Source organism: Ceratocystis lukuohia (assembly GCF_044167205.1).
Source record: "Ceratocystis lukuohia strain C4212 chromosome Unknown Supercontig2_pilon, whole genome shotgun sequence".
Taxonomy (NCBI): Eukaryota; Fungi; Ascomycota; class Sordariomycetes; order Microascales; family Ceratocystidaceae; genus Ceratocystis; species Ceratocystis lukuohia.
Window position 1 is genome coordinate 4,289,205 of NW_027263521.1, and position 21,413 is coordinate 4,310,617.

A 21,413-nucleotide genomic window follows, 5' to 3' on the forward strand; every position below is an offset into this window, starting at 1 on the left:
TTGTCGCCGGCAGCACTAAGCAAGATGAACACAAATACAAGTATAGATACAAACAGGTACTTGGGGGTAACAGTGCATATTGAACGTGAACGTGGGTACCCATATGAGAATCTATGTGTGCATACAGTAACATTTAACCACCTTGATATCAATATATAGGTAGGTAGGCAGGCCCCTTAGTACTTGCAGTAGCCGGTCTAGAACGTTTTGGATGCAAGAGACACACAGCCATGGGAAGCAAAACGGAAAGTTCAGTCACACCTATGATGGAGTAGACAGAAAACCGCAGCCAATGATTTATTGGCCTTCGGTATGCTAGCAATTCTGTTAACATCATGACAGTCCTCTAGAAGAATAGAATCTCACTCTCACAGCGTGAGAAAGCTCAAAGAGAAGTTGTGAAACGAGACCCACAATTATCAGCTTGGAAGCTGCAGCTCTTGCCCTCCCATTCATTCCTTTTCGCCCTCATCCTCTATCCCTAGCTCCTTCCTTCTATGCCACCCCAGCTGCCTGCACCTTTTTATTTTAGGTGCGCACGCACGGCTTTTTTTTTATTTTCTATTGGCGACAGTTCTTTCTATCTATGGCCATCGTTGGGTTGTTTGTTTGTCGCCCTTTCATTTTTCACAACTTCATTTCAGCCTGCACTTACTCATTCTATCTGCCGCTCCTCCCTTCCCTGAAGCACTCTTCTCTCTATCAGACTTTGCGCAACTTCTCCTTTTATGTTGTCTTTGATCATCAACGGAAACTATTTCTTTACTAGTTTTGAAATATTTTCTTCTTCCTTTTTTCTTCGTGTATATTTTTCCATTTTTCGCGTCTTCTATTTCCGCTGCATTCATCATCTTGCTAGCGAAAAGTGCCAAGTTTTGGCTCGCTTTGACTCTAGCTCCATTTGCCTTCATCTTTCATTCACAGCCTAGGAAGCTACTGTGTTGCGCCTTTATAACTAGCAGACTCGTAACCATCTTCTCCTTCTTACCTTTTCGTCTTGTGAAGGCTGTTACCTGAATTTTACACGACAACTCCCTGGAGCTCTTATTCCCCCCCCCCCCCCCCGGCGGATCTTCAAGCATCCATTCAAACGCGACTCGTGTCTATCTATTGTCACAACCTTGCGATTATTGCCCTGTTTGCGCGCGTTGTGATTCGTCTATAGAGACACAATTCAACGAGTATTTAGACACAAAAAGAACACATTGCTTTCGTGTCTAGTGCATTGAAATCAAATCTTATACATCACCACCCATTCAGCTCTGACGACTAGAAACTTGACTTTAAGTCAAAATACGCAACCTGCATCTTCTATCTGATAGGAAGCCCCGCGTCAAAGGGCAAAAATTGATTCTACTCGCACTTTTTGTATTGCGACTATTTGATTCTTCGGACTGACTGTTAACTGTCACGCGCCTGTTTTGAATTTTCGTTGATAAAGCTATGCTTTGAAAACAACAGCTTCCATTCCACCTTCACATTTGTCTTTGCATAAATTAACGTTGCTATGGATCTCCGCGGCATGCTTAATGATAATGGCGGCGGTGATCGCTCTGGTGCACGTCAGGCTAGTCAACCAAGTCAACCATCACAGCTTCAACAGCAGATAGCCCCTATTCCTAATGGATCTCGACGACCGCCGCCCGTCGACCCCCATGCCGGCCCGACAGCTAGATCCAACTTTAGCTACAGCCAGCCTCAAACTCCCTTGACTCCATCACAAGGAAAACCTCCCCACTACGCTGAATACAGTGCTCCTCACCAATCGTCGGCATCACACATAGCTTCTCAGGAATACCAAGGCCGCCCGCAAGGATCTTTTGCCCCTCAGCAAAACCATTACCCGTCCTCTCCATACAACTCTCGCCCTCCATCTTTGCCCATGCATAGTGCTCCCCAATATGAAACGCGCCCTCCAGTGCCTACAGCGCACTACATATCAGGCTCGCAGGCCGGCTCTCAGGACAATTACTTTCCTCCACAGCAACTTGCCGGTAGTGCAGCCCAAGCCCATTATCCACAGCAAGGTCAACCGCAAGCTCAACCGCAAGCTCAGCAATCATCGCAGCAGGCTCAGCAGCATCCTCAGCAACACCCTCAGCAGCACTCCCAGCAGCACCCTCAGCAGCACTCCCAGCAACACCCTCAGCAGCAACACCCTCAGCAGCAACACCCTCAGCAGCAGCACCCACAGCAGCAACACCCTCAGCAGCGCCCTCGGCCGCATTCCCAGCATCAACCTCAGCATCAGCCTCAGCATCAACCTCAGCATCAACCTCAGCAGCACTCTCAGAAACATCCTCAAAAACGCTCTCCGCAGCATCCTCCGCAGAATTATCAACAACACCCTCAACAGCAGCAATCAGTCGCCGCTAGCTATCCTCCTCGTCATAGTTCCTACTCCAACATATCCGGCCCACCTATCGCCATTCCTAGCGCTGTCGCTCACTCACAATATACACAACATTCACCAATCACTGGGCCTCATACGCCTTCAAGTGCAGGCCCCCATGGACCCTCTCAACAGTCTCAGCCTCATTATCCACAACATCATCGATCACATTCAGGCCATTCTCAATCTGCAACTCCTACATCCGCTCACAACCAACATCCCCCCCATTATGGATTTCCACAGCACAGTAGCCCCATAACTGCTCCTCATCCTACACCGCCGCCACCGCAACCGCTTGCTGTGTTTCCGAGAACAATGTCACAGCCGACCGTCTCACAAAATGGGCCGCCTCCACTTGATCCACGGTCTGCATCTTTCTCACAACATAGTAGCCCACGTAACGGTCAGATGCAGCCGCCTAGTAGTAACAATAGTGGCGGTCATGTACCTGGATCTGCTCATTTGGCCAACTCTGGGTCCATTCCTGGATCTGCTCCTGTGTCTGCCTCTATAAGTGGCTATACAAACCCATCACCATCTTCACTTCAGCAAGCTCCTCATCCTCCAAATCAACAGGCGCAGTTATCCCCTGCAAGATCGAAGCCGCCTCCATTGCAGCAGCAGCAACAGCAACAGGAACAACAACAACAGCAGCAGCAACAACAGCAGCAACAACAGCAGCAACAACGGCAGCAACAACAACAACAGCAGCAGCAGCAGCAGCAGTCTCTTCCACCGCAATCCCGCCAACAGCAGTCACCATTATCCCACGAAAGGCTAAATTCCCAAAAATCCCAAGCCGAACAAGGCGAAAAGGAGCACAACCACCACCGTCGTCAAATTTCTCATACACAGAAATCACCCCCTAATCCTCCCTCGCATCAGGCGCTACACCCACTATTACCAGCTTTGCCTCATCAACAAGGCTCTCCACCAAAACCTCCACTAGACCACCCCCCTAAGGATCCTCATCCTGAGCAAAAACAGCCACCCCAGCAACCTATTGCTCCACTACAAACTAAAATGAATAATCAGGTCCAAAATTCAGTAAAAATTGAACCTGGGCAACAACGCCTTTCTGAGCTGTCCAAATCGCAGGCACACGATCCCGCCACGACTAATAATGACCCACACTCTCACCGCCCTTCTCACTCGCCAGTAACAAACCACCAGGAAAAGAAAGGAGTTATAGTATCCCAGGGACTACAAGAAACTACACCAAAAACCACCGCTTTCCAGACTGAGGCTTCTTCTCGCCCATCCTCTATTCCACTCCCTCTTCCAGCTCCCGTTCCCACTTCTTCTGCTCCTACCCATACTCCTGTACCCGTCCCTGCTTCTGAATCAGAATCTTCTATCATTTCTGGGCCTTTATCTGCTTCACCTAATAAGGACTCTGCCTCTTCTCGTCGTTCAATATCCCAAGACTCAAAGCCCTCGGTTGCTGATAACGCTGTTGTGCCTGCCAAACGCAAGCGAGATAACAACATGATAGATCTCGACACCAACAATCAGTATGATACCAAACAAACCAACGGTACAAATCCCCGCAAGTCGACACGCGATTCTATATCATCAATTAGCCCCCCCGTTGCTAATAAGAAGCGGAAAATAAGACGCGACCAACCACCAGTGTGGGCCCGAAAAGCTGATTCCAAGGATTCACCAATCCAGTACATCAATTTCCAACTACGGAAACATTCTAAACCTGCTGCTCCTTCTGCCTCCGTTTCTGCTGCCGCAAGGCAATCGTCTCCTGAACATGCTCGAAACCCCCCTTCAACTGCTCCCAACCCACCTCCTACCAATATTCCCAATACATCGATAGTAGCAGCCCCATTAGCCTCTGGCTCAAGCCTAAAGGGTTGGGAACCATGCATGACTGGTCAAAAACCCGTGTCCGAGATGCCACGGGCTATTGGAGACTGGATCTTTGTCAACGTGATCCAGTCAAATGAGGGCCAGGAAGCTCTTCGAGGTGGCGGTTCCTTTGAAGTCGAGGCCAAACTAGGCGTGCTTATTGACAAAGATACCAACGAACGCTTCCAACCCTTTGTTGCCACAGAATGTCTGCTGCAAGACAACCCGCGCATTTCGTTTCGCAGTGCTATGACAGAGGTATGTAACATGTATTCCCGCTCCTATTGTGACGTGGTGTTTAGAATAACCATTAACCCGCTTTCAGGCCCAACACAAAGGTTTCAATAATTTCCTTAATGAGCTTACACTAAAGGCCCGTCCTTCTCAAAGTCGTGGCCCACCCCGTGTCCCCATTAACTACAAGCACCTTCGTGAAGTAGACAAATACTTCCCTCTCACGCCCGCTCTGGCCGCTCATCTCTCGCCAGTCGCCCGTCACATACTTTCGACTCAAAAACTTCCTGCTAAGATTCGTGTTACACTTGATCAAAACGACCACACAAAGATTCTTTCCAAGATTGTCAAGATTCGTGTTGCTAACAAGTCGCTCTATTTTCCTTGTGGGCCACTTGACTGCCGTATCAGCATAAATCTTGAAGTCAATTGGGATGGGCCAATGGAGGAGTTGGAAAGTGTCATTTCCAATAGCTCTGGAAACGACATGCAGCGGTCTAAGGACCGTTTAAGTTATTCCCAGGGCCCTTATCAAATCGATCTTACTCAAGTCACTTCTACTCTAGTAAGTTACCTCGGAATCTTCGTAGCTCTTCATCATGACTATGCTCCGCGTTTCCTTTTGGTGTGTATTTTCTGTTGCTAACATTCTACAATTCTACAGGGAAATCGACCATCTGAAAAGAACCACGAGCTTGAGATAGAACTATCCGCGGAATCCATCCTCGAGCAGGGCCGCCGTATATTTGATAACCACCCTCACAACTACCCGGAGTTGATCGAGGGCTTTTTGGACAACATTAGAATGCTTGCTCGCTGGCCCTTGGAATGTCAACGGCGCTAGTTTGTGCTCTAACAGACCACAGATCACTGTTGCCAAGTTATATCTCCTTCGCGTTTTCCCCGACCTCTTTCTGTATTCCGTTTTCCGTGCCACTTGTTCGCTTGCATTCTCCGTCTCGGTTTTCTTTTTTGTCTTACGTCTTCTTCAATGTCTCTTATGTTTTGATTTGATTGATTGTTAAAATGGTGCATTTGTGTATCAAGGTTCTCTTCTCTGGCCGGGCGTTACAAGACCTCATAATTCATTTACTGTATTCTAACCTTGTCAACATGCTAACACAGCATGGGCTTGGTGAATTGTTAATCACACAAAGCCATTCTCTGCAAAACTACCAGTCTTATGAACAGTGAATGTGACGATTTTGTATTGTTCATGGCCTCCATACCAACTTGGTTCCTTGGCCATTCTAGTCAAGGCCATCAAATTTCAAGATTCCATGGGCTCCCATGGGGCCCAACTTCCGTTTCTTGGCCGCCTCCTTTTGCTCTAATCTTCTGGCATGTTCGCCATCATCATCATCGCTGTCGTCTTCACTTTCATCATCCTCATCCTCGTCTTCATCTCCATCTGCATCGGAATCAGACGATTCTTCACGGGACCGTTTTCCCTTGGCCTTATGATTGAGTGTCGTCTTTACCTCATCTTCCACGTCTTCTTCTTCTTCGCCATCATTGTCATCATCGCTGTTGTCTTCTTCTTCTTCTTCCTCTTCCTCATCTTCTTCGTCATCACTATTACCTTGGAGGTCGGCAAGATCCTCCCACACCTTGACAATCTGCCCACCACCACTGATTAACCGCCCATAACAGTCTACAGCCAATGCAATGACAGGTTCTCCAGAGAGAGCATCATGTGACATTGTCATATCCTCCACCACTTTTCTAGTGCGTAAATCAACCACACGGATAATACCATCTCCAAAACCACATGCCACCTTATCGCCCATGCCGAGTGACTCAGGCAATGGCACCATGCACTCCAACGATTCGCCCTCTTTGACTTTGATCTTGTGTACAGGCTTTTCCAGGTCTGACGGGTCCCATGTCTTGAGGATGCCATTATCACTGCCAGTAACCAGAATGCCAGTGGTCTTACTGGCCTTGCGAGCACGCATGTTGGGTATGTAAGATATGCAAATCAGCATTTCATCCTGCTCGCCTGACTCGTCGACCACACCCTTATGCATATCTGAGATTGACACTGTCATCTGTCCAGTCGATGCCCATTGTTTTGACACGCCGCTAGTGCTGGTCTTGGAGGGAGGCAGAGAAATCATGCCGGTTACAAAATCTTCATGTGGCTGTAGGCTCCCAAGGCTTTTTTCGGGGTTCTCCAAGTCAAATTGCCGTACCCAGGCTGAATCGAGGGAAGCAATGATGGTTGAAGGATTCAAGACCAGCAACATTGAAGGGTCATCCTTAATACCTGTATCACTAGGGCCGAGTGCGAGTTTGACGGAAACGCGACCAGTTTCGGGTGCGAAGCCTTTGATAAGGCCATCAGTACCGGCGGAAAAGAGGCGTGAGCCGTCCTTCTGATAAGCCAGAGCGCGACAGCTGCCCTGATGGCGCTTGGTGCGCCACACAGAACGGATCAAGGCAATCTTTTTAGGCTTTTGCGACGTCGATTCGGAGGAAGTCGAGGTTTCGCTTGCGGGCGCAGGAAGCTCGAACGTTTCTACATGGCCGCTAGCCAAGCCGACTGTAAGCAGCGGCTTCTCGGGGTGCAGGACCAGGCAAAACAAGTCCGACGATGTTGGGAGCGAGCATGTACTTTCGAACATGGCGAGTAGGTTTTATTATGTATTCGTTGTAAATAAGTACAAACGAGAGAAAAGGAATTAGAGATGGCTTCCTTAAAGGCGTTTATCGGAACAAGGCCTTTGTATGGAAAAGCATGAAATAAGCAACTCAATATCAAAATTATATCAATGTAATGCTGTTCACCGAAGACGAACGCGCTTTCCAAAAAAAAATAATGAAAAAAGCATAGGAACTTTTAGGTGGGTCACATCATTGTCGTCAGTTGTTATCGATAAGGTATTAGGGTTATGGAATTGCCTATACCATGTTAGGGTTTTAGCAAGAATATTGAAGTAAAAAAGAGAAGTGCCATAGGCGTAGCTGAGGATGACTTGCATAATACATCATCATTACTCGAAGGCTTCAAAATGCTACCCAGGTATTTCACCAGGCTCGTCCGAGGATCGGTGCCCTAAAATGACAGCAGGACTTGGCCTTGGGTCAAACCGAGATAGGACATCAAACGTTGTTACGATTGAAGCTGGCCGAAGGACGGGACACGATAACTTGAAGAAGACCTCAGCCTATTAGCGCAAGGACGCTGATTGCTAGTTTGAATCTAGTACGGCGAATACCAAGAGCTTGGAAAAAGCACATGGTCTATAAACGAATTGAGGCGCAAACTACGGTTGTTTAAAATCAAAATCATGTTTCTCTCGGTTTGGCAAAGGGACCCCTGAGCTTGGGCTTATATCATGGTGAGCAAAGCTATCTATGGCTTTACCGAAGAATGTCAAACTGCATCAATCATTTACGTAACAAGTATTTCACAAAGCCTACTTTGGGAAATGCCAATTTCAACGTATCACCATCATAGATTAACTGCAAGCCAAGACCGCACTTTTCTCTTCCAAGCAAACGACACTCTCGTCCATTCCAACAACGTTGATTTAACGCAAAACCATCATTAATTCGTATTTTTTTTTCGACAAAACTCTGCTGTCATAAAACTACGGGCAACTTAGAACTTCTCTTGACTAGTAGCACGACCGCTGCTCTCAAGAGCCGCAGTTTTTCCACTTAGGCCTACAGCTGTAGCAGAAGATGAAGATTCGGGGGCGGGGGAAATTGGGGCTGCAGAGCGTGTCACTTCTTCGGCTAGAGTCGGCTCATTTTCTTCGGGCAGAGCGAGGTTCAAGAAGGTGCAGACAAAGGCGGCCACCACAAAGCCAGACTCCATGATGATGTCAATGGCGTTGAGGAAGCCCTTCAGCGACTTGTTGGACCCGTCATACGTGAAGAAGTAGCTGAAATAATCAGACTTAAGCGTCGCACCGTAGCCCAGGGCAAACCCAGCAGTCAATATGAAGCGGTTGCGGCGGGTGAACGGCACACTACGGGCAACGATTGCCATTCCAGAAACGGCAACCGAAGCAAACAAGAACGTGGTCATTCCGCCTAGGACGGCCGAGGGAATAGCCACTAGCGCGGCGGCAAACTTGGCGAATATCCCCATGACAATGAGAAAGAAACAGCAGAAGTACCCTGCCGTACGGTTGGCACAGCGGGTCAGGGCAATGACACCATTGTTCTGGGCAAAGGTAGTGACAGGAGTGATAGTCATCAGGGCAGCTAGAGCGCCATTAATGCCGTCGGCAAGCACGCCACCCTGAATTCGAGTTTCATACGTAGGGCCGGTGACTTCAAGACGAGAAACATCGCAAGTAGCAGTGATGTCGCCGATGGCCTCACAAGCGCAGATAATGTATACTGTCAAGCAGGGCAGAACTAACGGCCCATATAGTGACAGAGGGAACGTGTGCACCCATATATACGAGACTGCGGGAGCACTATCGATCCCACTACGGTCGAAATAATTACAAGCTGCGGCGATAATGCAGCCAACGAGTAGGCCACAGATAACACTGGTGCTCTTCATGATAGGCTAGACAGGGGGGAGGGGGAATATGTTAGCTTTCGGAGATTTTGCTTGTTGCGCAATTGGGACTTGGACCATGTACCCCTGTAGTAACCAGCTGACCAATCACATCGAATGTGATAAAGTACGTGGGGGGGAGGGGGGGAGGGGGAGGGGGAAGTGAAGAGATAACCAAGACGAAAGCAAAACGAAAAAAAAAAAAACGAAAAAGTGCCATCAGGGACAAGACAACAACAAACAACTTACAGAACCGAATCTCTCGCAAAGCAGAATAGTAACAAACACACTGAAGCCGAGGCCTAGGAATTCCGCAGATCCCCAGGGCAGAGGATGGGGGGCCGCAGTGTTGGGACACAGGGAGTAAAATCCAGTCTCCGGTCGGTCCATGCAGGCCCCTGAGCCTCCGGCCCAATTGCTGAAGCCAGTCTCAATTAGAGAGACTCCGATAAGGGTGACAGTAGGCCCCGTTACAATGGGAGGGAATACCTTCAGCAGCATCCTAGGGGGGACAAAGGCCATGCAAACCTCGATCAGGGCACAGAGAGCAGCAGTGCCAAGAACTTTCAGGGCATTGGTTAGCGTACTTATTACACTCTACTAACAAACAAAAGAGCACCTTACCAGCGCCATAGGCCTTGGGGCAGGGCAGGCGGTTGCCATCAGAGTCTAGCTCGCAGTAGCCATCTGCATACATTTGCGAAAAGGCACTGAAATTTGAGGAAAAAAATAAAAAGAAGAGGTTAGCAGAATTCGACATTAGGCAATGCTAACATTTCCGCTGCCAGGACAACTCACCCAGATGCAACGGGGATAATCGCAAACGAGATTCCAACCACCGAGAGCAGACCGGTCCCAAGGTAGTACGGCGTGTTCATTATACGGAAGCGCGTGATTTGAATAAGAGACAGCGTGCCAGAGACGATCAAGGCGGTCGACACGAGATATTGCTGCTCGTCTGTAGAAAGGTTTACACCAGTTGCGCCAGACATGATGATGGGCGGGGTAATCACACCAGCAAGCATGGCTAGCGAGTGCTGCAGGCCTAAAAGAAGGGCTAAAACAACTGGCATGCGATCGTTGAGACCGAAAAAGGGCGCTACGTGATCACTCTTCTTCATGAAGGGGAGGTTAGGTCGGAAAAGATGGCCATAGTTGTAGTCTCCGATAAGCCCATCTCTGGTGAAAAACATGCGCTTGAACCCGGAAATGCAGCTGCCAACAGACCAGTTGCGTTCGGCATCCTCAGGATGGGCGATGTTGGAAGGGCCCTGATCTTCATCCATGGTGGCGAAGAAGTGAAGATTTGCAAGAGAACGGGAGCGATAAGGACCCGGACGGCACAAAGAATATTTCAGAAAACAATGCCGTGTGGCTAAGAGGCTAGAGGGGGGAAAGACCAATCAAGTGTATCGCCGTCTGTCTTTATCGAGACAAGAGAAGAGAGACGTGGGCAAGAAAGCACAAGAGGAACAGGGAAGGCCGAGGTATTTTATAAAATGACAGCGCAGCCTTCATAGAGAGACTTTTTTTTTTCTCCTTCCTGTTTTGCTTCCGAAGGGCGTGCTGCTAATCGACAAGGGGAGTTCGGAGGAGCTCTTTGTGTTACTTTTAATTGGTGTCGGCCGTTTCCAGCCCAGAAAGAGGCTGTCCCGATAGATAGCAGCCACTAAGAGAGCGTGGTGGGCTCATGGACGACTTATTTAGGAGGATTTGATAGAGCCCGAAGCTTCACGCCAGCCAGAGATTCCTCTGTCCCGTCCGCTATACTACATCCTGTACAAGCAGGGGTGATATAGAGCCGCAAACCACCAAGCCTGTGGTATACAGCTGCTTATCGGGCAAGCTGCCACTAGTCTAGACTAAGCGCAATCCTAAAGATAAAGAATAAGGTGGGTTTTAAGGGGAGCCGCAAGAAATTACTCTTTGCATATTAGCCCTAGGCAAGGACCCATGATAGATGCTTTCTCGAACCTTGGACAAAGCGAAGGCCTGCTTCAGGACGCTAGTATCTACAAATGGTTTGTTCTCCCGTGAAGCCTCCAAGCAGCACAAAAGAGGTTCTCGCCCTGCCTGGGAGCTCATAAATAGAGAGTGTAGATGTTGGCATCATCACACTCGGGCAATGTTACGGACGTACCATTTACTATACTGCCTTGAACACGGCGGCGGGCGGATTCCGCCGCCAAAGACGACAAGCAGGACACAGAACTTCAAGGGGAGGGGCGCCCACGTTTCGTGGGCTTAACTGAGCAAGTAATCAAACCTTAGTTAGTCATCCAGATGAAAACGGCTGCTTAGGTGTGCCGATGTCTGGCGTGCAATAACTCATCTTGCCTTTTCCCCCCCATGACGAAGCGTCAGAAATCAGTTAGACTGTATTATATCTCTAGAAGGGATAGTCAGTCATCGGATACCGCCATCGCCGTGGGGCGAAAGGCGGGCTACCTTGTCTTGGATTCCTGCAAGATGTAATATTGTTTCTTGGCCACAGGCAAGCCAAGATAAAAGATAAAGAAGAATGAGCATACATACACATAAACACATGCACGCATGCCCACGTACACACATCCTATTTAGCCTAATGCTACCAACACCCAATCGTTTAAAGCAGAATCTGCATGGTAGGCAAACCTACAGTTAAGCAAAGAGGATGCCAAAGGGCAATTTCATTGTGACCTCTATAGATGCTCTCGGGGTTGTGCCTGCCCTGCCGTTGATGATGGCATACATACTTGAACAGCAATTAGTACAACTCTCCCCTTGGCCATCTCCACGAGGCCTCAGCCTGCCATTATTCGTTATTTCTGGACACCATCGTGCTTGGTGACTTGGCATATCGTTAGCCATCCAGTCATACATCTAACGCTTACCCTTCTCTCTTCGCTATCATTTCTCTCATTGGACTGAAGGGGCCCGCATGGGGTCCAGCTTGGCCTACCTTAGCCCGAGTCCAGCTCTGCCTTGATGGGCCCAAGATAAGAAGCTGAGACAGAGCCATCCATTACTACCCCCTTGCTACGACGCTTTCTTATCGCTGCTGGTGGTACAGCAAGGATATGATAGTACCATGTGATTGGCCAAGGCCAAAGGATATACTCATCTTGCCATATTTACGCGTGTGATAATTAGACCTAGAAGGCCTGCATAAGCTCTAACGTATATCCATATGCACTTAATCCATAGGGATCAAAAAACCTGTGTTCCTCCTTCATGACGGCGGGTTCCGACTGTGACTATTGAACAGCAGGCTTAGCCCAAGCCCTCCGAAACGGTTGAAAGGATCTCGAACCATCTCCCTTGGTCCCTCGCATCTGATTCTATTCCGCCAGCAATCCGTAATATAGCCCGCCCATAGTTTTTGCTTCTTGTCTAGCTCCTCATTAGACTTTAATTGTAGCAAGCTTCGAAACATCTTGGCCAAGTCCCCACGCCAGAACCCCGCCAATTCCGGAGCTATCCACCAATGGCTCAAACTTGATGGAGGCAATTTCTAGGACGCCAAATGTCCGCCAGCATTTTGTCGCGGCATCTCGGTAGACGAACCGCCCCCTCGAACCTCCATGAAGGACCCAGATTCAGGGGCTTTATCGGATGAAGCTTGGACATTCTTCGGGACCCCCCCTCCTCATCATACCAAGAGAAGTCACCAGTCCTGTCTAAATCCCCACTAGGTATGGGACCTTCCATCAATCCCGCAGGGCAGCCAACCGAGTGTTTTTTAGGATTGCAGCCCTTGGTCCGTCCTCGGTGTAGAACTACTATTTGACATGGGATCCAACCCCTAGACTTAGTTTGCTAGCTGGAGCACCCTGTTTGGTGTAGACGTCGGGGGGGTTGCAGGAGTTTTCTTCTAGAACGCTGCAGTGCTTTATGGCGACACATGGCGGCCTGTTATGTCATATGCCATGGCATTGATAGAGTCGAGAGTTTGCGAAATCTGCGGTACAGTGACGCCTGCAGAGGAAATCGAAACGGGCTTGTTCGGGTCAAGGGTGTTTCCGACTGTTTGAAAGAGAATAGGGTGAGCGAGGATAGGCAAGAGTAGACCGCAACCTCCCGCTAATTTCCGGATTTTGGGTCCGTTCTTTGGCGGTCGCGGTTTCTGCCCAGGTGCTCCCAGCCTATGTGCACTCGGCCGACTTCAGTCTTCTGCACCATGATAGCGACATTGCAGGTCTATAGTTCGTGGTATCCGGCGACTTTGGGAGCGGCTTCGACACCAACAGTATCACTCCAGCCTCCGATAGCGACTGCGACCTTGGTGATCAGGGGGGAACCTGCCCAGTCCCCAGGCACGGGTACAAATAGCAAGTATTGATCTGGGGACGGTTTGTTGGAAAGTCCGTTCCTCGGCGCGCGTAAGATGGTGTACCGTTTCGATTTGGGTGGGTTGCGAGATGCGTTGACTTGTATCGGAATGTCAGTCGGGCTCAGTTCAAAAGCTTTGGCATTGATCGATGTTGACAGTCCGGTCAGGATGCTCTTCAGCCCGCCTTTGCTCGCACAGGAACAGCAGCAGTTAGTTCAAATTAAGATGCCATGACTAGCAATCCCTACTGAACCTAAGGAGAAACAGTTGCCTGTGTGTATGGTAGATGTAAGGCTCGCCCCGTCAAACGGCTCAGCAACCGGCAGCCAGGGCAGCCAACGACAGAGCGAGAAAAAAATCATCGCATGTGAACCATGACTCATCTTGCGCCCTTCAATGATGCACAGATAGCACAATAGATGTCCGACATCTGCTTCCATCATCCCGCATTTATGCGACAAATCATGATGTCGTAAATCCCAAAGGCCATCAGTTCATGAGGACACCTCAAGCGGTGGGCACAAATGCGATTCATCATCAAAGCCATGAACTCTAGGGTTATGAGAATGGCCGTGCTGAACCTAACCCAGTCGAAATTCACATATCACAAATAACACGGACATCATACATTCAAGGAATGAAGAAGCGGTGGCATCAAAAATGCCTCTGTAAAGTTGCATTCGTATGCAGACGAATCAGATTTGCTGGGGTTAGGAGATTGGAGATGATGATGAGCCCGACTGCCCAGCGAAAAGGGGGCGGCCCCATTTTTTTGCAGCAACACGCCTGCGGCTGTTCAGTGCCTGCGCTTGGATTAAGTGGGGCCCCGGTCTCAGGAGACTGATGGGAGTATGATTATGTGAGGTGGCATCTGGACCAGGCCATCGAGATGGGAAGGCCATCAAGATGGCACACATACAATCCACAACGTCGGGCCTGCATGTGACCTATTCCAGGATTACGGATATAGTAAGGAGATGAGGAGGATGTGGGCGATGTGGGCGATGTGGGCGATGTGATGGGGTAACACTGTTGCTGATTGGACGACAGGAGACGCTGAAGCGCGTTGACAGGGAAAAAGCAATCAAGCTCCATCACGCTAGAGCAGCAAAACAAAGAACCATATCTCTGGGTCTGGCTGGGTCTTGGGCGGGCTAGGCCTTGGTTTGATTACAAAAAGACTATGTGCAAGCCTTCAAGTCTAGTTCCTCCTCTCCCCTCTCCCTCTCCCTCCCCCCGGCTCGCTTTGTGCTGAACTCAACCGAAGTCTTGGGACCGAAGCTCTGGAACCTCCAAGACGGACGGCTCCTTTATTTTCTCTGTGGACTCGTACTTAAGCACTAATGGGCCAGATGACAAGATGACAAACGGCACCCTCCCCTCCAAGTTGGAAGAGGAATAGGAAGAAGGGGGGACTCCAAACCAAGGATGCTTAAGTGCTAACTTGTAAGACACAAGGCAAAAGGGCCTCTGGTCTGTCTGTATAAGAAAATAGATTAAACGCGGTGTGCTTGTGTTTGATGCTACGCTTGGAGTCTTGGGATGCCTATAATGCATGCGTAGTAATGCGAATTTGATCACTAAACTCCGTGTATTGAGCCGTTTACATAATCAATGTTCTTTCCTCATTCCTGTATCAAACCCCCTCTTTTTTCACGTTTTTTTTTTCCACATTTTTCACATTTTTTTTTCACATTATTCACATTCTTTCCACTTGGCCAGCTTTTCATTGCCTTGCTCTTCTCTCACCCATCTGTTCTTTTCGTTAAATCACGAGCTATCACGTCGGGCGTCAGCGTTCCTTCAGTGCATTTTCCCCTTGTACTGGCTCCCGCAGGATTGCCGCGGGGTTTATAATACTCGCTAGGTTTGCTTTTGTGTTCTGGGATGGTTTTTCATGCCAGTCTCAGATGAGGTAGTTCATCCATCCTGTCAGTTGGGTTGGGACTTGGGGGCTTGCTTAACTGGACGGAGAGGCCCTGCTTCTTTTTTTTTTATTTTTATTTTTATTTTCTCATGTGTCTCTCTTGCTTCTAGATCCTAGGTCAAGGGATATTCAATCGACTTTCATACCTCTGTTCAGCTAACCATTGCTTCTGCATTTTACCTCTATTTTACTGTAGTGCCGAGTCTTTCTTTTGCCTTTCATATGTTGCTCCCTACCTTATTCCCCCTAACATCTTCCTGCTCCTATTCATTACCTACCATGGTCGTCCCAAACCCTTCTGGGCTGTCTCCCTCACCACCATCTTCACAACAGCCACCACAACAACCGCCTCAAGCACAAAACCGCGGCCCAGCATCGACACCTGTTGCGCTCCATTTATCCTCCGGGTCAGCCCACCACTCATACCCACAAGATGCTTCTTCGTCAGAGCTAGAAGTCGCCGACTCAGATGACATGGACTCGCTAGACTTTGAGTCCGAGGGCTATGAAATGGAGTTATCATCAATAGTTATGCGCCACGAGTACGAAAACGGTCGACGCTTCCACCAGTTCCGCCATGGCCGGTATCCGCTTCCCAATGACGACCCTGAGCAGGAGCGAGACGCCCTTAAACATACTTTACTGCTGGAGCTCACCGAAGGTCGCCTGATTCATGCGCCACTCGGCCAGAATGGCAATCGAGAACCACAGCGCATTATCGATCTAGGCTGCGGTACAGGACGGTGGACAATTGACGCCGGGGAGGCGTTTCCCGCCGCTGAAGTTATCGGGATTGACTTGAGTCCAATAATGCCCGAGTGGCTGCCGCCAAATGTACGGTTCATAGTCGACGATATAGAAGACGAGGAGTGGCTACATGGCAGCAGCTTCGATTTAGTATACATAAGGCACGTCATGGCATTGATACGAAGTCCAGACATAGTTCTAAAGAATAGCTTCAAGTAAGTGTCTCTTTGCTCCCCGTTGATATCTTGCTGGCTTGCTGTGTTTCTAACGCTCTTCTACTGCAGTAACATTACTCCTGGTGGTTGGATTGAGTGCACCGAGTTCGATGGCTTTCTGCTGTGCAACGATGACACCATGCCTGACGACCATCCTCCAAAAGTGTTTCTGGAGCGCGTTGCACAAAGTCTTGGGAGTGTCGGCATTAATTTTAACATTGGCGCACGGCTAGAGCCCTTACTTGAAAAGGCCGGCTTCGTTAACATTGAAAAACGAACATATCCTGTGGCTATAGGGCGCTGGGCTAAGGTAAGCAAGCTTAGAGCTTAACAACATCATATGCCCTCCCCCCCCCCCCCCCCCTCCCCCTCTCTCCACTTCCGTAATACTTGCTAAAACTGCGTTTCTTCCTAATATCGATAGACACCCCACCAACGATATCTTGGCATGTACATGATCGAAGTTCTAGCCCAGTTGTTTGAGTCTGCCAAGTCACGCGCGCTCCCAAAATTGGGATTATCACAACAGGAGTTGGATGACATGACTGAAGTTGCTATTGCAAATTTAGACGACATCAGATGTCATGCGTACATAAATGTAGAGGTATACACAGGCCAAAAGCCATTTTAGATGAACAAAAAACCCGACTTATAGCGTTGTCAAGCACATTAAAACCCCCCACAATGTTATTAATAATAAGAGCGTCCATAACCGCCCAAACACAACGAATACCCATTTTGCTAGCATACTATCCTATCCATCTCTTGTTGACTCTTAAGTCACACCCACGGCGTTGATTCCCTGTTCTACCACATGCAGTTCTCGAAGAACGTAGTGGTGGCTGCCCAGTCCGAAAACACACCCTTGACTTGAATATCCTTGAGAAGCACACGGAGAACTTCGAAAACCTTGCCGTCGTTCCTGGCAATCTCATGAACAGGTTGGTAGTAATATTCATTTTTGTCCTCACCCAGGCGACCCGACCGCTCAATTGTCCAGGCAATTATATCCATTCCAAGTTTCTTGGCGGCCTTGGCGTACTCACTGGGTACAATTGCTTTATCCACGTTGGCGATGAGCATGTTTAGAGCTGGGGCAACGATTGGGATCTTGTCGGCAGCATACTTCTCCAATCTTTCAATAGCCTTCTCTTCTGAAATGCCATCGGTATCATCCAAAAACACAAGGTTGCTGGCAAATGCAGGGAATTTCGACTTCCAGTACATAATGTCACTGTACAAGAATGACTGGGGGAAAACATCACTAGGCTCAACTTTCGCATCCAGGTATTCCTTTAGCATTTTTGCTGCAAAGTCTTCTTGTGTGAACCCTTCGGGCATAGGAAGCTCGGGAGTCTTGAGCTCAGGGATATGTTTCAGTTCAAGGTCCTCAACTAGCTTGATGTGCTCCTTCAACGACAGCATTGTTCCGCAGGTGTATAGGTCGGTTCTCCAGTCCGGAGTGCCCTTGATGTACTCCTCGGCCGTGGTGGCATGCTCGTTGACTCCCTCCATGGTGGCACACAGCTTCTCAAACTCTTTCAAAGTAATGTCCTGGGTGCAGCACTTGGCTTGGGCCGGCTTTGTGCCATCGCTGGGAACAAACGGAACCTGGCACTTTTCGTTAAGTTCAGGTATGGTCACAATGTTGGTGGTAGAGTGTAGGTCGCAGTGGGAGTGGCGGCACACAAGCTCCAAGTCTTTCGTGAAGGCAACATCACACTCCAGAATGCCAGCGCCCATACGGGCACCAGCCAAGTTGGATTCCAAACTGTGCTCCGGGATCTGCAAAGTACCTCCGCCACGGTGGCCAATACTCCATTCAGAAGCCTCAAAATTAGAGGTATCTTTAATGCAACTCTGCAAGGCTTTCTTGGTTTCGCTTGTGTCCATTTCATCAACCAGCCAGTAGGGGCGAACTCCAACCTGAACGCTAGCTATAGGGTTGACATCAAGGTCTATGAATTCTCTGCGCTCAACTGCAGGAAGAGCCGAGGCAGAGGAAGAGCCAACAGCGGCGATGAGGATGGCGGCGGTAGTTGACTTCATGATGGGTGAATGAATGACTTGATCAAACAACGAGGAGGATCGGGTTTGAAGCGTGCAAGCGATGGAAAACAAGTGTAGGAAGAAACGGGATGGCAAGGAGAAGAAGAAGGATAACAAATAGAACTAAGGATAACAAAAAGAACTGAGGAGGAGAGGAGGAGGAGGACAAGGGAGTGACGGGGAAAAGAGAGAGTTGGTGGTGGTGAGTAAGAAATGAGGGAGGGAGAGAAGAAGAGCACAAGAGATCTATGGTAGCCATCCCTTTTATACACATTATTTACCGCTTTCCACTTGTCTTCGATTCTCCGAATACCAAACAAGTGCCCATGCCAATAACCGGAGGAAGTTCTCCACTTATACATGGCAAACGGCAGCCAGCAGTCGGTGCGGCAACTACCAGACCCTCACAAGGAGCCTGCCCACGTCCTGCCCACCGCCGATACCCACATTAGTATTAACTACTAAGCCGGGATGGGAGGGTGATGTATTATCCCAGGCAAAATTGGCAGCATTGACATCTTTGACAAGCTCTATGGAGCCCCTGTGATAAAGCCAATAATAGCAGTCGCGCTCATTGGGGGTTGCGAATTTTCGCGAAATTCTTTTTTGCCCTTTAATAATATTACTAGATTTTATTCTGAGCTGTTGGTTGTTTTGTTTTGTTCTGGAAACCGGCTGGGGCCGTGCAAAGAGATAAAGTTATTGTAATGCTAGTTGGGTTGACTGAAGCGCAAATTATCTTGATAGGAGGAGTGGCATTAACCAGCAGCACCAGATCCAACTTCTCGACTGTAGAAAACAACATGGCGCCTGTACCTTGAAGAAGGCTTATGAGGTAATGCTCAACAAGGGGCCTTGATGATATTCTCTCACTGGCAACGAAAATGATAGGATGCTTCGCTTTTGTCAGCTGCCAGCTTCTTTGGCCTTATTGCAGTCATGGCTGTTTACAAGCATGCCATACTGCTCTTGGATGCATGGAGTAGGGACCACATCTTTAAGCATATGTATATATGCCTTTCCCTCTCTCTCTCTCTCGTGGCAACTGTTCGCCATCTCATCATGCAACAAACACTCTCTTTCAGTCAGTACCAGACCAAATATATTGATCTGACTGTTTGCCTCTAGTGGACAAGAGAAACTCAAAAAGCCGACGCCGCCTACCAATAGCTGGGTGACAAACACCAAGGCCAACCCCAGCCCTAATGTTTCGGGCATGGCATGGTCTGGGCATAGTAGTACCCTTGCATATTTGGCCTGTGCAACATCTGGGCAACTTATCACCTCGGTTTCAGTGCACGCACAGCTACTGACAGACGTTAGCTCTTCATGTGATAGTGAAAGTATCCTAGCAAAACCAGTGCGGGGTTCCCCCTGCATGTTATTTCTCTTTGTTGAGCCTCACATACCTCCCATCACCAATCACCAACGTGATACATATTGCGCCTACAGCCCCCAGCTGTATCCCTTATGCTATCTCCAGGCTCGCCGGTCCAGATTAGCCATCCGCGCCATCTCCCCGGCCTGCTCCCCCTCTGCTGTGTTTTCTTTCCTTTGTTCTCTCCCTCCTCCTCCTCCTCCTCCTCCTCCTCCTTCCATTTCCCATCCACACCATCTCCACACCCCTATGGGCCTCGTCTTTCTTCATTCCTAGCCCTTATTGTTGAACACAAGCTGTTTTCGCTATTGCCAGCCAGCATTGGTCATCAAATGTCCCTAGCGTCTTACCCAGTAGTAGACCTGGAATTTGGCATGTGAAAACGGCGAAAACGGCCAAAATAACGGCTTTACAACCAATCCCGCCCGTCTTGGTGATTAGTTGGTAGATTGCACAAATCGCCAAACCACAATCAACCGAAAGCCTTCATTACGGTGCTGTCTTGCCCGCGGGACTTATACATGTAGCGTATTCATGCAGGCCAAAGCCAGAAAACTCCGTAGTCTATTCTTGTGTACTATCTCTCTTCTCTCTATTGAAACAAGGGTATTTACAAATATTAGTGGTGGCTCCATGGCACCGGGCAAGAGAGCATTTACCCTACTCAAGTTCGCGTCTTGTATTAAAAATCAAAAAAAGGGTCATCATGTCGTTGGTCATTGCTCAAGGCTATAAGCCGTCTCTTCCACTTCTGCTATAGATCTCTCCGCCCTCGCTTTTGTAAGCCATGCCCTTTCATCCAAACATGATTCTTTGTGTGCATATCTCCATCCCCTAGGCTGCACTAGACGCCACTTCTGAGTAGGAAGGCTGCCTGTATGTATAATCCGAGGATGAAATAGCTGTGCCGAGTGACGTTTCTTTGGAACTAAACGCCGCCGTGTTGATTCTCTTCTTGAGTAAGGCGTTCCAGTCCAGCCAGAGCATAATACACAACATGCCCCAGATAAAGTAGCCAAAGGCAGTAGCTCCCTGGGCGACACGCTCCATATTGTTGGTGGTATCTGGAATGCCAACCCAGGCTGCGAGGGCAGTAGATCCGGAGAACCAGAAAATCACCGTAAGAGCAAGGGCATAGAACGCTACTCTTCGGTTGAATACTTGAGGGAGGTACTTTTGCGAGAGGTAGATGTACAGCAACAGGACAATAGTCCAGATGGTAGAGAAGAGCATGAAGTTAGGGGTATTTGCCCCAGGTCCCAGGATGCCAATTACTATGGGAGATACCCGTTAGTGGATGGCTAGCTAGCAAGCAGGTAAGGGATGAATGGATCAACAGCAACTTACGGCCCCATGCTAACCCAAGTTCGATAATTAGACAAAGTGTGAGGCCACACATGAACAGCTTAAATCGGGTGACTTCGATCATGGTCACAAGACGGACAAGAGGCGTTCCTGGTTTTACGGGGGAGGAGGGGGGGAGGAGGAGGGGGAGGGGAGGAACACTGGTCTGCTGGAGGACAATGGAGGAAAGGAAAAAAAGAAATCCTGGAGCTTGGCGTTTTTGTGTGAAGATGTAATGTAAGGTATTCCGGGATATTGAATGATTTGCGTTATGGATGCTGTAAACACGAGACGGGCGGAGGTTAGTTGATAGAACACACTGATATAGAGGGCAGCAAAAAAACAGACCTGTATCGATGTTTTGTACGAAATAATGTATTTTGGCGTAGCCAAAACTAGCGGTGATAAGAAAATACCAAAAGGAAATATTCAC

General features: G+C 48.8%; 6 protein-coding genes across 6 annotated transcripts; 2 read left to right on the forward strand and 4 right to left on the reverse strand.

Annotated features, from left to right (window-relative positions):
* Positions 1 to 1,507: 1,507 nt before the first annotated feature.
* HOO65_021051 (mRNA-capping enzyme subunit beta) lies at positions 1,508 to 5,330 on the forward strand (the record flags this gene model as incomplete). The annotated part of the gene is made up of 3 exons (XM_071006322.1): positions 1,508 to 4,510; positions 4,578 to 5,051; positions 5,151 to 5,330. 3 exons carry the CDS (start codon positions 1,508 to 1,510, stop codon positions 5,328 to 5,330), a joined length of 3,657 nt encoding a protein of 1,218 aa, XP_070861689.1.
* Positions 5,331 to 5,736: 406 nt separating this feature from the next.
* Positions 5,737 to 7,113, reverse strand: HOO65_021052 (WD repeat-containing protein JIP5; the record flags this gene model as incomplete). The annotated part of the gene is made up of 1 exon (XM_071000227.1): positions 5,737 to 7,113. The coding sequence occupies one exon, from the start codon at positions 7,111 to 7,113 to the stop codon at positions 5,737 to 5,739; it is 1,377 nt and encodes a 458-aa protein (XP_070861690.1).
* Positions 7,114 to 8,093: 980 nt separating this feature from the next.
* Positions 8,094 to 10,294, reverse strand: HOO65_021053 (Uric acid-xanthine permease; the record flags this gene model as incomplete). The annotated part of the gene is made up of 4 exons (XM_071006536.1): positions 8,094 to 8,842; positions 9,299 to 9,571; positions 9,633 to 9,718; positions 9,807 to 10,294. 4 exons carry the CDS (start codon positions 10,292 to 10,294, stop codon positions 8,094 to 8,096), a joined length of 1,596 nt encoding a protein of 531 aa, XP_070861691.1.
* A 5,232-nt stretch (positions 10,295 to 15,526) lies between these two features.
* HOO65_021054 (putative methyltransferase domain-containing protein) lies at positions 15,527 to 16,840 on the forward strand (the record flags this gene model as incomplete). The annotated part of the gene is made up of 3 exons (XM_071006812.1): positions 15,527 to 16,209; positions 16,279 to 16,519; positions 16,634 to 16,840. The coding sequence occupies 3 exons, from the start codon at positions 15,527 to 15,529 to the stop codon at positions 16,838 to 16,840; spliced, it is 1,131 nt and encodes a 376-aa protein (XP_070861692.1).
* Positions 16,841 to 17,016: 176 nt separating this feature from the next.
* HOO65_021055 (glycerophosphodiester phosphodiesterase) lies at positions 17,017 to 18,258 on the reverse strand (the record flags this gene model as incomplete). The annotated part of the gene is made up of 1 exon (XM_071000228.1): positions 17,017 to 18,258. The coding sequence occupies one exon, from the start codon at positions 18,256 to 18,258 to the stop codon at positions 17,017 to 17,019; it is 1,242 nt and encodes a 413-aa protein (XP_070861693.1).
* A 2,212-nt stretch (positions 18,259 to 20,470) lies between these two features.
* Positions 20,471 to 20,869, reverse strand: HOO65_021056 (uncharacterized protein; the record flags this gene model as incomplete). Its single annotated transcript, XM_071000229.1, has 1 exon — positions 20,471 to 20,869. One exon carries the CDS (start codon positions 20,867 to 20,869, stop codon positions 20,471 to 20,473), a length of 399 nt encoding a protein of 132 aa, XP_070861694.1.
* Positions 20,870 to 21,413: the final 544 nt, after the last annotated feature.